The 17,287-nt window shown below is 41.1% G+C and overlaps 2 protein-coding genes across 2 annotated transcripts in view; both read left to right on the top strand.

The window, feature by feature from the left end:
* LOC307053752 (vomeronasal type-2 receptor 1-like) overlaps positions 1-17,287 on the top strand; it is a gene marked incomplete at both ends in the record, with an annotated part of 253,032 nt that overhangs the window by 72,436 nt on the left and 163,309 nt on the right.
* Positions 9,496-10,278, top strand: LOC307053163 (proline-rich protein 23C-like; the record flags this gene model as incomplete). Its single annotated transcript, XM_079704471.1, has 1 exon — positions 9,496-10,278. One exon carries the CDS (start codon positions 9,496-9,498, stop codon positions 10,276-10,278), a length of 783 nt encoding a protein of 260 aa, XP_079560597.1.

Here is a 17,287-nt window from a genome sequence, read left to right as displayed (position 1 = left end):
TTATCCGTATATGTATGGATTTACTCCCAGGTTCTCAGTTATGTTCCATTGACCTATGTATCTGCTTTTCTGCAAATATAATGCTGTTTTGATTATTGTAGCTTTATAATATAGTTTTAAATCAGAGAGTGTGATACCTCCAACTCTGTTCTTTTTATCAGGATTGCTTTGGCTGTTCAGGGTCTCTTATGGTTTCATGTAAATCTAAGACTTTTGTATTCTATTTTTGCGAAAAATATCCTTGTGACTTCGATAGAGATTGCATTGAATCTGAAGATTGCTTTAGGTAATAGAGACATTTGAACGATGTTATTTCTTCCAATCCATGAGCACAGAACACTTTTCCACTTATTTGTCTCCTCAGGCAAGGGAAACACAGGCAAAAGTAAACAAATAGGATTACATCAAACTAAGAAGTTTCTGCACAGTAAAGGAAACCAGCAACAAAATGAAAAGGGAACCTACCTAATGGAAGAAGATGCTTGCACATCATATATCCAGTAAGGGGTTAACATCCAAAATATAGAAAGAACTCACAACAACAACAACAAAAATAAAACAACCCCAAAATGGGTATAGGACATTTTCCAAAGAAGACATAGATGGCCAATAGACATATGAAAAGATGTTCAACATCACAAATTATTAGAGAAATGCAAATCAAAACCACAAAAATCTATTCCTCTTAAAGTCTATGTCTCATGTAAGTATTGCTCCCCAGCTTTCTTTTTATTTCCATTTGCATGGAGTATCTTTTTCCATCCCCTCACTTTCAGTCTATGTGTGTCTTTAGATCTGAAGTGAGTCTCTTGTAGGCAGCATATATATGGGTCTTGTTTTTGTATCCATTCAGCCACTCTTCTTTTTTTTCAAAACAAACAACTTTTTATTGAAGTATAGTTGATTTACAATGTTGTATTAGTTTCAGGTGTACAGCAAAGCGATCTATATATGTATATATTCTTTTTCAGATTCTTTTCCATTATAAGTTATTATATACAAAATATTGAATAGAGTTCCCTGTGCCATACAGTAGGTCCTCATTTATCTATCGCCCTATGTCTTTTGATTGGAGCATTTAGTCCATTTACTTTGAATAATTATTGATGTGTATGTTCTTATTGCCATTTTATTAATTGTTTTGACGTTGTTTTGTAGTGCTTTTTTCTTCCTTTCTTCTTCTTTCATTCTTTTGTCTTGTGATTTGATGACTATCTTTAATGTCATGTTCAAATTCTTGCCTCTTTTTTCTGTGTGCATCTATTATAGATTTTTCTGTTTGTGTCTATCATGAAGTTTATATACAGTGATATATTGTTATATGTGATTGTTTTAAGTTGCTGATCTCAAATCTCAAATGCATTTAACAACCCTACAATTGTACTCTCCTCCCCTTATGATTACTGTTTTTGACATCATATTTTACATCTAATTATTTTGTGTATCCCCAAACTGCTTACTGTAGATACAGATGATATTACTACTTTTGGCTTTTAACCTTCCTACTAGCTTTGTACATGGTTGATTTTCTATCTTTACTGTGTATTTTTTTTAATCTGTCTCCTAAGGCAAAGGAAACAAAAGCCAAAATAAACAAATGGGACCTAATTAAACCTAAAAGTTTTCACACAGCAAAGGAAACCATCAACAAAATGAAAAGACAACCTACTGACTGGGGGAAAATATTTGGGAATGAGATGACCAATAAGAGGTTAATATCCAAAATATATAAACAGCTCATACAACTCAATAGGAAAAAGCAAGCCACCTGATTGAAAAATGGGCAGAAGGAACAGGATAGAAAGCCCAGAGATAAACCCACGCACATATGGTCACCTTATCATTGATAAAGGAGGCAGGAATGTACAGTGGAGAAAGGACAGCCTCTTCAATAAGTGGTGCTGGGAAAACTGGACAGGTCCATGTAAAAGTATGACATTAGATCACTCCCTAACACCATACACAAAAATAAGCTCAAAATGGATTAAAGACCTAAATGTAACACCAGAAACTATCAAACTCTTAGAGGAAAACATAGGCAGAACACTCTATGACATAAATCACAACAAGATCCTTTTGGACCCACCTCCTAGAGAAATGGAAATAAAAACAAAGGTAAACAAATGGGACCTAATGAAACTTCAAAGCTTTTGCACAGCAAAGGAAACCATAAACAAGACCAAAGACAACCCTCGGAATGGGACAAAATATTTCCAAATGAAGCAACTGACAAAGGATTAATCTCCAAAATTTATAAGCAGCTCATGCAGCTCAGTAGCAAACAAACAAACAACCCAACCCAAAAATGGGCAGAAGACCTAAATAGACATTTCTCCAAAGAAGATATACAGACTCGCAACAAACACACGAAAGAATGCTCAACATCATTAATCATTAGAGAAATGCAAGTCAAAACTACAATGAGATATCATCTCACACCAGTCAGAATGGCCATCATCTAAAAGTCTAGAAACAATAAATGCTGGAGAGGGTGTGGAGAAAAGGGAACACTCTTGCACTGCTGGTGGGAATGTGAATTGGTACAGCCACTATGGAGAACAGTATGGAGGTTCCTTAAAAAACTACAAATAGAACTACCATATGACCCAGCAATCCCACTACTGGGCATATACCCTGAGAAAACCATAATTCAAAAAGAGTCATGTACCAAAATGTTCATTGCAGCTCTATTCACAATAGCCCAGAGCTGGAAACAACCTAAGTGTCCATCATTGGATGAATGGATAAAGAAGATGTGGCACATATATACAATGGAATATTACTCAGCCATAAAAAGAAACGAAATTGAGCTATTTGTAATGAGGTGGATGGACCTAGAGTCTGTCATACAGAGTGAAGTCAGTCAGAAAGAGAAAGACAAATACCATATGCTAACACATAGATATGGAATTTAAGGGAAAAAATTGTCATGAAGAACCTAGGGGTAAGACAGGAATAAAGACACAGACCTACTAGAGAACGGACTTGAGGATATGGGGAGGGGCAAGCGTAAGCTCTGACAAAGCGAGAGAGAGGCATGGACATATATACACTACCAAATGTAAAACAGATAGCTACTGGGAAGCGGCCGCATAGCACAGGGAGATCAGCTCAGTGCTTTGTGACCACCTAGAAGGGTGGGATAGGGAGGGTGGGAGGGAGGGAGACACAAGAGGGAAGAGATATGGGAACATATGTATATGTATAACTGATTCACTTTGTTATAAGGCAGAAACTAACACACCATTGTAAAGCGATTATACTCCAATAAAGATGTAAAAAAAAAGTTTATACAACTCTCCTCAATACTCTGTAATAACGTATATGGGAACAGAATCTAAAAAACAGTGGATATATGTATAACTGATTCATTTTGCTGTACACCTGAAACTAACACAACATTGTAAATCAACTACACTCCAATAAAAATCAATTAACAAAAATGGGCAGAAGAGGTGAACAGACATTTTTCCAAAGAAGACATACCAGTCGGGCAACAGGCACATGAAAAGATGCTCAGCATCACTAACCGTCAGAGAAATACAAATCAAACCACCATGAGATACCACCTCACACCTGTAAGAACACCTAACATCAAAACGACCACAAATAACAAATGTTGGCTAGGTTGTGAAATAAAGGGGACCCCCGTACACTGTTGGTGGGAATGTGAATTGGTGCAGCCACTGTGGAAAACAGTGTGGAGGTTCCTCAAAAAACTAAATAGAATTACCATATGATACAGCAATTCCACTCCTGGGTATACATCCAAAGAAAACAAAAACACTACTTTGAAAAGATACATGCAGCTGAATGTTCATGGCAGCATTATTTATGACAGCCAAAATATGGAAACAACCTAAGTGTCCATCAACAGATGAACAGCTAAAGAAGCTGTGATGTGATACATATATGCATGTGTGTGTCTGTGTGTATGTATATACTCAGCCATAAAAAAAAAGAGTGAAATTTTGTCATTTACAACAACATGGATAGACTTGTAGGGTATTATGCATAGTGAAATAAGTCAGACAGAGAAAGACAAATACTGTTATGTTATCACTTAAACATGGAATCCAGAAAATAAAACAAACTAGTGAATATAACAAAAAAGAAACAGATTCACAGATATAGAGAACAAACTCGTGGTTACAAGTGGGAAGAGGCAAGATGGGGTAAGAGATGAAGAGGTATAAACTACTATGTTTAAAGTAATTAAGCTACAAGGATATATTGTACAACACAGGGAATACAGCCAATATTTATGTTTTGGCCGTACCCCGCAGCACACGGGGATCTTAGTTCCCTGAACAGGGACTGAACCCGGGCCCCCTGCAGTGGAAGCATGGAGCCTTAACCACTGGACCGCCAGGCAAGGGTCCATAGCCAATATTTTATAATAACTATAAATGGAGTATAATCTTTAGGAATTGTTCATCATTATCTTGTACACCTGAAACGTAACACTGTAACTCCATTATACCTCAATTTTTAAAAAACTAAAAAAGAACCCGACAACGACATATCACTTCATACCTGTTAGAATGGCTTTTATCAAAAGGCAAGAAATTAAAAGTGTTGGCGAGTACGTGGAGAAAAGTGAGCCCTCCTGCGGTGTCGGTGGGAATGTAAACTGGCACAGCCACTATGGAGAACGGTATGAAGATTCCTTAGAAATGCAGGAATAGAACTACCATATGATCCAGCTATCCCACTTCTGAGTATTTATCCAAAGTATATGAAGACACTAACTTGAAAACACTTATGCACCCCCATGTTCATTGCAGCATTATTTACAATAGTCAAGGTATAGCAACAACCGCAGTGCCCATCAACCAATAAATGAATAAAGAAGATGTGAAACACAATATATACAATACAGATACAGCCATAGAAAAAAAATAAAACCTGGCCATTTGCCACAGCATGGATGGACACTGAGAGTATTATGCTAAGTGAAAGAAGTCAGCTAGAGAAAGCCAAATACCATATGATTTCACATAGATAGGGAATTTTTAAAAAAAACATACAAAGTAAATGAACAAACCACACCAAACAAAAACAAACATGTAGATACAGAGAACAGAGTAGTGGCTACCAGAGGGGAAAGGGTGAAATGGATAAAGAGGATCAACTCTGTGGTGACTATACAAACTAAATCTTTGTTGGTGAGCATGCTGTAGTGTGTACAGAAGTAGAAATATAATGTTGTCCATATGAAACTTATATAATGTTATAAACAAATGTTACCTCAATAGAAAATAATTTTTTAAAAAGATATACATATAGCAATGATTAAAATGACTATTCGTGGAATTTAAGTTCCAGTTATGGAGGGAAGTGAAGAACTGATAGTTTAAGTTTCACTGAAAAGATGAATTTTTCCAGAAGGGCATAAGCATTGATGGAGTTTGGATATGTAAAGGGCTAAGCTAGAAAGTTAGGAGGTAGCCACTACTCTGAGAATAAATCTTTTAAATTGTGATTACAGAGGGGGTCCCAATTTGGAGTAATTGTTACTGAGCCACGTTCATTTGCCTCACACACAGAAAGCCCAACTCTGAGATAGAGAGGTTTGCAGCAGAGAAAGGGTTTATTCACAAGGCAGTCAAGCAAGGAGAAAGGAGAACAAATCTCAAATCCATCTCCCCAAAGGCCAGGGGCTAGGGATATTTACTGGATAAAGAATTAGGGTGGCCTGAGGTGCAGGGAGTGTGGGGAAAGGTGACTGGAAATGAGAAAAAGATTGGGTCGGGACTTCCCTGGTGGCACAGTGGTTAAGAATCCGCCTACCAAAAAAAAAAAAAAAGAATCCGCCTACCAATGCAGGGGACATGGGTTCGAGCCCTGGTCTGGGAAGATCTCACATGCCTCGGAGCAACTAAGCCCTTGAGCCACAAGTACTGAGCCTGCACTCTAGAGCCTGCGTGCCACAACTACTGAGCCCGTGTGCCACAACTGCTGAAGCCCACGCTCCTAGTGTCCGTGTTCCACAACAAGAGAAGCCACCACAATGAGAGGCCTGCACACTGCAACGAAGAGAAGCCCCCGCTCACTGCAAATAGAGAAAGCCCGCATGCAGCAACGAAGACCCAACGCAGCCAAAAATAAATAAGTTAAATAAATAAATACATTTTTAAAAAAAGATGTATCGTTATTCTCGGCAGGTGCAACTAAGCTACGTGCTTCTTCAGAGGATGCATGTTCAGAAAACGGCGACATTAGCATATTCTTAGGGTGGAGGTTTTGGCCCTCTGACATCAAATGGCCACCGATCAGACACTCTCGCATGCCCGAGGGGAGAGGCGGTTGTCCCAACCAGTCTTAACCAGCTGAAGTTCAAACTGGACAACTGACTCCAAGTTCCAAAAAAACAACTCGGGCAAACATCTTAAGACTCTTACATCAGACGTACTTATCTGTAGGGGTCGTGAAGAGGCCTTGTAGCTTACTCTTTAGGCTACATCATGCTTGGGGGATATGCAAGTTTTTGTAAAAACAGTTAAAGTGAGCTTGACCAGCGAAGGCAGTTTACAGTTTACTATTTACTAATTAAGTTATAGTCTAATGGATGTAACTGATGACTACCATATAAGTTTCATAATGACAAGGTAAAGAGTATGAGTCAGTGAGGTAGGAGGGAGGACAAAATTACTGAAGAGGAAGAGAACTGAGAAGCCAAGATGTGGGGGGAGGAGGGATCCATGACAATATTAAACTCACCACAAACTACAGCAGATGTGCAATGAGTGAGAATTACAGTGAATCAAGTGCGAAAGTCTTCAAAGACTGTGATAGAGACATTTGCTACACATACATTTGATAAGTGACTGGTAGTAGTATGACTGAACCCCAATGTCTTTAAACAATATTTTGTTTATTTACAGAATGTGGTAATACTATGAAGGCCATAGAGAGAGGGATGAGATAGAGAGTAAGTGAAGAAACCATTCCAAACAAAATGGTCAGAAATGCCCTTTTCAAGAAAGTGCCCTCAGAGTTGGTCTTTGAAGAACGAACCAGCACTGCAAAAAGTTGGAGGAAAAGTTGAAACCTAATTTTTTTAAGTAAAAAAAAAACCAAGAAGATGGGAATATTTCAAAGAATTAAATATAATATTGGCTAATAAGCATGTGAAAAAAATGATCCACCTTGACTGGCAATCAGAAATGCAAAATGAAAACACAATGATATAGCATTTTACTACACCAGGTTGGAAAACAGTTAAGAGTCTATCAATAAGAAATGTTTACAAGGATGTCATGAAATGGAAACATACTCCGCTCACAGGAGTTTAAACTGTGAAAAATATTTTGGGGAAAAAAAAGAGGAAGGCGTTACCTATTAACATTTTTTAAATCTTTTTTTATAATTTTAAAATTTATTTATTTGTTTATTTATTTATCTATTTATTTATTTTTGGCTGTGTCTGGTCTTCGGTACTGCATGCTGGCTTTTCTCTAGTTGAGGCCAGCAGGGGCTACTCTTGGTTGCAGTGCGCGGGCTTCTCATTGCAGTGGCTTCTCTTGTTGCAGAGCACAGGCTCTAGGCACAAGGGCTTCAGTAGTTGTGGCGCACGGGTTTTGCTGCTCTGCAGCATGTGGGGTCTTCCCAGATCAGGGATCAAACCCATGTCCCCTGCATTGGCAGGCAGATTCTTAACCACTGCGTCACCAGGGAAGTCCCTACCTATTAACTTGAAAAGACACACACAGGACCAATTATAGTAATTCACTCTTAGGTGTATGCAATAAATGTATGAGTTAAGAGTTCATGATTTAAAACCAGAGAAGTCTGCATTGGATGCCTATATCTAACACAAACTTGGTACATATTTAATTTTTGAAACCTCACTTGACCACTCTGAGCTTCAGGTGTTGTGAAAAGTAAAAAAGATCATTTTTTTTTTTTCAGAGAGGGCAGGAAGACACTTTTGCAGGTCATAGATAACTTTTATGGTTTTGATTGTGGTGATAGTTTCACGAGTGTATTTTTACCTACAAACTCAAGTTGTTTACATTAAATGTGTACAGCTTTTAGTACATACCTTAACTACTGCACCACCAGGACCCTGGTGGTGCAGTAGTTAAGAATCCGCATGCCGGGTTCGAGCCCTGGTCCGGGAAGATCCCACATGCCGTGGAGCAAATAAGCCCATGTGCCGCAACTACTGAGCCTGCACTCTAGAGCCCAAGAGCCACGACTACTGAGCCTGCGTCCCACAACTACAGAAGCCCGTGTGCCTAGAGCCCGTGCTCCGCAACAAACAGAAGCCACCGCAACGAGAAGCCTGTGCACCGCAGCGAAGACTAGCCCCCGCTCGCTGCAACTAGAGAAAGCCCGCACGCAGCAACAAAGACCCAACGCAGCCAAAAGTACATAAAAATAAAAAATTTTTTCAGAACAAAGATCAGGGCTTCCCAGGTGGCACAGTGGTTGAGGGTCCGCCTGCCGACGCAGGGGACACGGGTTCGTGTCCCGGTCCGGGAAGATCCCGCATGCCGCGGAGGGGCTGGGCCCGTGAGCCATGGCCGCTGAGCCAGCGCGTCTGGAGCCTGTGCTCCGCAACGGGAGAGGCCACAACAGTGAGAGGCCCGCGTACCGCAAAATAAATAAATTAATTAATTAAATTTAATTTAATTTAGTAAATGAAGATCATTTTTTAAACCTCAGTAGAATGGTTGACATATAATAAATACTGAATACAACAATTTAATTATACTAAGATTGCTTTAATTTTATAACAGCTTTTATCTTCAGGAAGGAACTGCCACAAATATTTGACCATTAAGACAGAGCTTTACCTAAACATATATGAGTATTTTCCATTCACTCCTGAAATGAAAGCACAAGCATTAAAGGAATTTCATGGAACGTTTAGATAGGTCCGTTTTATGTTGCCAGGGGGGTGGTCTATTTGAGTGGTTCTTTTCTCTAGAATGCCTGAAATCAAAGGAAAATATTAACCTTAAAGGTGACTAATATTTAAAGTTCCATTTTCGGTGTATCTTTTTTTCTCTAAAAATGAAGTACGCGAGTATTCTGGCCCCTGGAGGACTTTAACAGTAGCTTTCTACCAACCACAGCCCCGGCTATTGGGCAGCACAGATACCGCGAGGTCTACGGGGCGGAGCCTTGGAGGGGGCGGGGCTTCGCGTGACATTTTGCGACTAGGATTTCACTGGCTTCACCCGCAGCATCTTTCGCTGTCTGTTGCGTAGACGAATCGGCGTGACGAGCTGAAGATTCGAAGGCGCCAGGCCCAGCCCCGCGCCAGACGCCGTTCCCCTAGAAACCTGAACTGCAGGACCAACTGCAGGAGGCGGCCCCGGAGCTCCGAGGACTCGTCCCGTATCGCGCCGTCCTGCCGTCCCCGCATCGCGCCGCCCCGCCCCGGCTTGCCTCAGCCGTCGTCGAAACCCGTCACAGCGTGCAGGATCGAGCGCCTCCTCGCCCTCTGCCAGGCCCCGGGGGCGCCGTCCGTCGGTCGAGGTCATGGGCACACGGCCCCGCAGGCCCAGTGCCTACCCTGCGGACTGGTGGGGACCGCAGACCGAAGGACCCGGCCCCGCCAAGCGCCGCCGGACGGAGGAGCCCGAGGAGCCCGAGTCCGAGTCCGAGGCGGCGCCCAGCCTGGACAACCTGACGGGACCTCCGGCCGCGGACGCGCTCACTTCCGTAGTGGTCCTGCCCGCCGGCTGGGCCCTGCACCTGCCCCTAGATGGCGTCGACGTGCTGCTGGAGCCCAAGCCCACGTCCGTGCTGCAAGTGTCTCTCGGAGATCACATCCTCATGCTGGTCCCCGAGGCCCTCCTGGGCTGGGGCGTGGAAGGCCCGTGGGGACAGGGCCTGCAACGGGCCGCTTTCCTGAGCGCTCCAGGGGAGTACATGGCCCGGGAGCCGGGATTCTTCTGCGCAGCTGTCCCAGAGATCGCCCGCCAAGAAGAGGCCAACCAGGAGGAAGCAGACGCCGAGCTCCTGCCGCCTGGGATGGAGGCTGAAGCCGGCTCCGTCGCTGAGCTCCGCAGCCCCACCGCAAGGGTGTCGGGACCCAGCGCGCAGGGCTTTGTCCCAGAGCCCCGTCCTCGGGCGCCCAATCCTAGTCCAGAGAAACGCTCTCCTCACCACGACGACAACCTGCACTTGCGCCTTCGGGAGCTCTCCCTCGACTCACCACTCCAACCTCTACCTCCCTCTCCGAGTCCGGGTCCTCACGAGCGCCCCCAACGCTCTTACCGTCCTAAGCGCGAGGCCCAGAGATGTCTGTTCCCGGAATGAACTGCACCCCGGTGTACACACACACACACGCACACACACACACACACACACACACACAAATTCTGGCTACCATCCTGGAGGCCCAATGGATTTCCCGGCGTCTTTTACACTGAATGTCCTACAACCTGGAAATTAAGCATCTCGTGGGCCAACAACTCCTTTTTCCCTCCAGACTGGCTATAGTAGCAGGAGAAGACGTCAGGAAAAGAAAGCAGACTCTAGACCTCATCTTTGAAATGGAAAATCTGCCCAGGGATACCGGACAATGTGTGTTCAGACGTCTGGACTTCTTTACAACATCATTCTCAGGCCTATCCATTCCCGCTCGTTTGCATTGGTTATTTTCTCTCAAATTCTTCTCTCTCCAGCACCATACCCTATTGCTACCCTATTTCTCCCCAAACCAATAAATAACTGGATTTCTCATGTTATATGTTTTCCCATGCATTTATGAAGATTTTTAGCCATGGCTTTTCTCTTTCTTGGTGTTTTGAGCTGCTCTCCTGGAAAGTTGCAAAATAGTATGATGGTTACTATACATAATTGTATGATGTTTGTTCATAGCTTCCTCTTAACCTGAGGAAGTTCTCTTCCAGTCAAGTTCACTTTTCATTATGAATAAATGCTGGATTTTTTTTTATTAGTTTCTGCTTTATAACAAAGTGAATCAGTCATACATATACATCTGTTCCCACATCCCTTCCCTCATGCATCTCCCTCCCTCCCACCCTCCCCATCCCACCCCTCCAGGCAGTCACAAAGCACCCAGCTGATCTCCCTGTGCTCTGCGGCTGCTTCCCACTATCTATCTACCTTACATTTGGTAGTGTATATATGTCCATGCCTCTCTTTCGCTTTGTCACAGCTTACCCTTCCCCCTCCCCATATCCTCAAGTCCATTCTCAAGTAGGTCTGTGTCTTTATTTCTGTCTTACCCCTATGTTCTTCATGACATTTTTTTTTCTTAAATTCCATATATATGTATCAGCATACAGTATTTGTCTTTCTCTTTCTGACTTACTTCACTCTGTATGACAGACTCTAGGTCCATCCACCTCATTACAAATAGCTCAATTTCATTTCTTTTTATGGCTGAGTAATATTCCATTGTATATATGTGCCACATCTTCTTTACCCATTCATCCGATGATGGACACTTAGGTTGTTTCCATCTCCGGGCTATTGTAAATAGGACTGCTATGAACATTTTGGTACGTGACTCTTTTTGAATTATGGTTTTCTCAGGGTATATGCCCAGTAGTGGGATTGCTGGGTCATATGGTAGTTCTATTTGTAGTTTTTTAAGGAACCTCCATACCGTTCTCCATAGTGGCTGTACCAATTCACATTCCCACCAGCAGTGCAAGAGGGTTCCCTTTTTTCCACACCCTCTCCATTCATGCTGGATTTTATCAGATGTTTTCAGCATGTATTAGGATATGCATTTCCTTTTTAAATCTCTTCCTCCGGTTATTTTGTCTCAGAGACTGATGTAAAATGTTTGCATTCCTGCTATTACACATTATTCATACCTTTTAAATTCTACCCCGAGTTTTTTCTTTTGTAAATCAAACCTCTAACTTTTAAAACATTAATTTAGGGGCCTCCCTGGTGGCACAGTGGTTAAGAATCTGCCTGCTAATGCAGGGGACATGGGTTCGAGCCCTGGTCTGGGAAGATCCCACATGCCGTGGAGCAACTAAGCCCATGAGCCACAGCTGAAGCCCACGCACCTACAGCCCATGCTTCGCCACCAGAGAAGCCACTGCAGTGAGAAGCCCGTGCACCTCAACGAAGAGTAGCCCCCACTCACCGCAACTAGAGAAAGCCCGTGCGCAGCAACGAAGACTCAATGCAGCCAAAAATAAATAAATAAAAAATTTAAAAAATAAAACATTAATTAATTACCATATTTCTTTCACATTTTTATAAAAGAAATAAAATCTACAGGTAAAGCCGAAAACAAGATGGTTTCAGTTTTTTTAAACAGCAATACTATTTATATTCACCAACATGCTTTACCATTTCCTCTCTACCTTTTTATTCTTATATTCCACTCTCAAAGTCTAGCCTCAATTTTCTTCTTGCTGAAGAATATACTTTAATAGTTCTTTCCACTATACCCTATGTGTAGTAAATTATCTTGGTTTTGTAAATCTCAACATGTTTTGTGTAGTACACTCTCATAGTCTTGTATATCTGAAAATTTTTATTATGTATTCATTCCTAATTCTAAAGTGTTATTTAAGTACTTTAAAGACATTACTCCATTGTTCTGCCATCTTTTATTGTTGTTGCAGGCAAGAGGTCTCTGCCAATCAAGTTGTTGTTCCTTTTATATTTGACTCAGCTGTTCATTAGCACATTTTTAAATTTTATTTTATTTTTTAATTGAAGTATAGTTGATTTACATTGTTGTGTTACTTTCTGGTGTACAGCAAAGTTATATATTTTTTCCATATTCTTTTACATGGTTATGGTTTATTACAGGATATTGAATATAGTTCCCTGTGCTATACAGTAGGACCTTGTTGTTTATCTGTTTTACACTGAATACATAATAGTTTTATATCTGCTAATCCCAAACTCCTAATTTATCTCTCCCCCACCCTCTTTCCCCTTTGGTAAACATAAGGTTGTTTTCTATGTCTGTGAGTCTATTTCTGTTTTGTAAATAACTTCATTTGTATCATATTTTAGATTCCACATATAAGTGATATCATATGATATTTATCTTTCTTTGACTTACTTCACTTAGTATGATAATCTCTAGGTCCATCCATGTTGCTACAAATGGCATCATCTCATTCTCATTTATGGCTGAGTAGTATTCCATTGTATAGGTATGCCACATCTTTTTATCCATTCATCTGTAGATAGACATTTAGGTTGCTTCCATGTCTTGGAAGCATTTATTTATTTATTTATTTATTTATTTAATTTTTGGCTGTGTTGGGATTTGTTGCTGCACGTGGGCTTTCTCTAGTTGCAGCGAGCGGGGGCTACTCTTCGTTGCAGTGCGCAGGCTTCTCATTACGGTGGCTTCTCTTGTTGCAGAGCACGGGCTCTAGGCACACGGGCCTCAGTAATTGTGGCATGTGGGCTCAGTAGCTGTGGCTCGTGGGCTCTAGGCTAGCGGGCTTCAGTAGTTGTGGCACACGGGCTTAGTTGCTTGGTGGCATGTGGGGTCTTCCCAGCCCAGGGCTCAAACCTGTGTCCCCTGCACTGGCAGGCAGATTCTTAACCACTGCGCCACCAAGGAAGTCGCCAGTTGGCTATTTTAAATAGTGCTACTATGAACATTGGGGTGCATGTATCTTTTCAAATTAGAGTTTTCTCGGGATATTTGCCCAGGAGTGGGACTGCGGGACCATATAGCAACTCTTTTTAGTTTCTTAAGGAATCTCCATACTGTTCTCCATAATGGCTGCACCAATTTACATTCCCTTCAACACTGTAGGAGAGTTCCCTTTTCTCCACACCCTCTCCAGCACTTATTATATGTGGACTTTTTAATGATGCTCATGCTGACCAGTGTGACGTGATACCTCATTGTAGTTTTGATTTGCATTTGTCTAGTAATTAGTGATGTTGAGCATATTTTCATGTGCTTCTTGGCCTTCTGTATGTCTTCTTTGGAGAAATGTCTATTTAGGTCTTCTGCCCTTTTTTTTTTTTTTTTTTGCGGTATGCGGGCCTCTCACTGTTGTGGCCTCTCCCGTTGCGCAGCACAGGCTCCGGATGCGCAGGCTCAGCAGCCATGGCTCACGGGCCCAGCCGCTCCATGGCATGTGGGATCTTCCCGGACCGGGGCACGAACCCGTGTCCCCTGTATCGGCAGGCGGACTCTCAACCACTGCGCCACCAGGGAAGCCCTAAAGTCTTTAATGCATTGAGATGACTTTTGTGTGTGGTGTGAGATAGTGGTCTATTTTCTTTTTTTTTTTTCTTAGCATGTGGCTGTCCAGTTTTCCCAACGCCATTTTTTAATCTAAATTTATTTATTTATTTATTTTTGGCTGCGTTGGGTCTTCGTTGCAGTGCATGGGCTTCTCATTGCAGTGGCTTCTCTTGTTGCGGAGCACAGGCTCTAGGCACACGGGCTTTGGTAGTTGTGGCACAGGGGCTCAGTAGTTGTGGCTCGCGGGCTCTAGGGCACAGGCTCAGTAGTTGTGGCGCACGGGCTTAGTTGCTCCGTGGCATGTGGGATCTTGCCAGACCAGGAATCGAACCCGTGTCCCCCTGCATTGGCAGACGGATTTTTAACCACTGCACCACCAGGGAAGTTCCCCCGTCACCATTTATTGAAGAGACTGTCCTTTTCCATTGTACACTCTTTGCTTCCTTGCCATGAATTCATTATCCGTATATGTATGGATTTACTCCCAGGTTCTCAGTTATGTTCCATTGACCTATGTATCTGCTTTTCTGCAAATATAATGCTGTTTTGATTATTGTAGCTTTATAATATAGTTTTAAATCAGAGAGTGTGATACCTCCAACTCTGTTCTTTTTATCAGGATTGCTTTGGCTGTTCAGGGTCTCTTATGGTTTCATGTAAATCTAAGACTTTTGTATTCTATTTTTGCGAAAAATATCCTTGTGACTTCGATAGAGATTGCATTGAATCTGAAGATTGCTTTAGGTAATAGAGACATTTGAACGATGTTATTTCTTCCAATCCATGAGCACAGAACACTTTTCCACTTATTTGTCTCCTCAGGCAAGGGAAACACAGGCAAAAGTAAACAAATAGGATTACATCAAACTAAGAAGTTTCTGCACAGTAAAGGAAACCAGCAACAAAATGAAAAGGGAACCTACCTAATGGAAGAAGATGCTTGCAAATCATATATCCAGTAAGGGGTTAACATCCAAAATATAGAAAGAACTCACAACAACAACAACAAAAATAAAACAACCCCAAAATGGGTATAGGACATTTTCCAAAGAAGACATAGATGGCCAATAGACACATGAAAAGATGTTCAACATCACAAATTATTAGAGAAATGCAAATCAAAACCACAAAAATCTATTCCTCTTAAAGTCTATGTCTCATGTAAGTATTGCTCCCCAGCTTTCTTTTTATTTCCATTTGCATGGAGTATCTTTTTCCATCCCCTCACTTTCAGTCTATGTGTGTCTTTAGATCTGAAGTGAGTCTCTTGTAGGCAGCATATATATGGGTCTTGTTTTTGTATCCATTCAGCCACTCTTCTTTTTTTTCAAAACAAACAACTTTTTATTGAAGTATAGTTGATTTACAATGTTGTATTAGTTTCAGGTGTACAGCAAAGCGATCTATATATGTATATATTCTTTTTCAGATTCTTTTCCATTATAAGTTATTATATACAAAATATTGAATAGAGTTCCCTGTGCCATACAGTAGGTCCTCATTTATCTATCGCCCTATGTCTTTTGATTGGAGCATTTAGTCCATTTACTTTGAATAATTATTGATGTGTATGTTCTTATTGCCATTTTATTAATTGTTTTGACGTTGTTTTGTAGTGCTTTTTTCTTCCTTTCTTCTTCTTTCATTCTTTTGTCTTGTGATTTGATGACTATCTTTAATGTCATGTTCAAATTCTTGCCTCTTTTTTCTGTGTGCATCTATTATAGATTTTTCTGTTTGTGTCTATCATGAAGTTTATATACAGTGATATATTGTTATATGTGATTGTTTTAAGTTGCTGATCTCAAATCTCAAATGCATTTAACAACCCTACAATTGTACTCTCCTCCCCTTATGATTACTGTTTTTGACATCATATTTTACATCTAATTATTTTGTGTATCCCCAAACTGCTTACTGTAGATACAGATGATATTACTACTTTTGGCTTTTAACCTTCCTACTAGCTTTGTACATGGTTGATTTTCTATCTTTACTGTGTATTTTTTTTAATCTGTCTCCTAAGGCAAAGGAAACAAAAGCCAAAATAAACAAATGGGACCTAATTAAACCTAAAAGTTTTCACACAGCAAAGGAAACCATCAACAAAATGAAAAGACAACCTACTGACTGGGGGAAAATATTTGGGAATGAGATGACCAATAAGAGGTTAATATCCAAAATATATAAACAGCTCATACAACTCAATAGGAAAAAGCAAGCCACCTGATTGAAAAATGGGCAGAAGGAACAGGATAGAAAGCCCAGAGATAAACCCACGCACATATGGTCACCTTATCATTGATAAAGGAGGCAGGAATGTACAGTGGAGAAAGGACAGCCTCTTCAATAAGTGGTGCTGGGAAAACTGGACAGGTCCATGTAAAAGTATGACATTAGATCACTCCCTAACACCATACACAAAAATAAGCTCAAAATGGATTAAAGACCTAAATGTAACACCAGAAACTATCAAACTCTTAGAGGAAAACATAGGCAGAACACTCTATGACATAAATCACAACAAGATCCTTTTGGACCCACCTCCTAGAGAAATGGAAATAAAAACAAAGGTAAACAAATGGGACCTAATGAAACTTCAAAGCTTTTGCACAGCAAAGGAAACCATAAACAAGACCAAAGACAACCCTCGGAATGGGACAAAATATTTCCAAATGAAGCAACTGACAAAGGATTAATCTCCAAAATTTATAAGCAGCTCATGCAGCTCAGTAGCAAACAAACAAACAACCCAACCCAAAAATGGGCAGAAGACCTAAATAGACATTTCTCCAAAGAAGAGATACAGACTCGCAACAAACACACGAAAGAATGCTCAACATCATTAATCATTAGAGAAATGCAAGTCAAAACTACAATGAGATATCATCTCACACCAGTCAGAATGGCCATCATCTAAAAGTCTAGAAACAATAAATGCTGGAGAGGGTGTGGAGAAAAGGGAACACTCTTGCACTGCTGGTGGGAATGTGAATTGGTACAGCCACTATGGAGAACAGTATGGAGGTTCCTTAAAAAACTACAAATAGAACTACCATATGACCCAGCAATCCCACTACTGGGCATATACCCTGAGAAAACCATAAT

Source organism: Hyperoodon ampullatus (assembly GCF_949752795.1).
Source record: "Hyperoodon ampullatus genome assembly, chromosome: 5".
In the NCBI taxonomy this organism is placed as follows: Eukaryota; Metazoa; Chordata; class Mammalia; order Artiodactyla; family Ziphiidae; genus Hyperoodon; species Hyperoodon ampullatus.
Note: the sequence above shows the minus strand (reverse complement) of the source record. Positions and strands in the feature narration are given on the sequence as shown.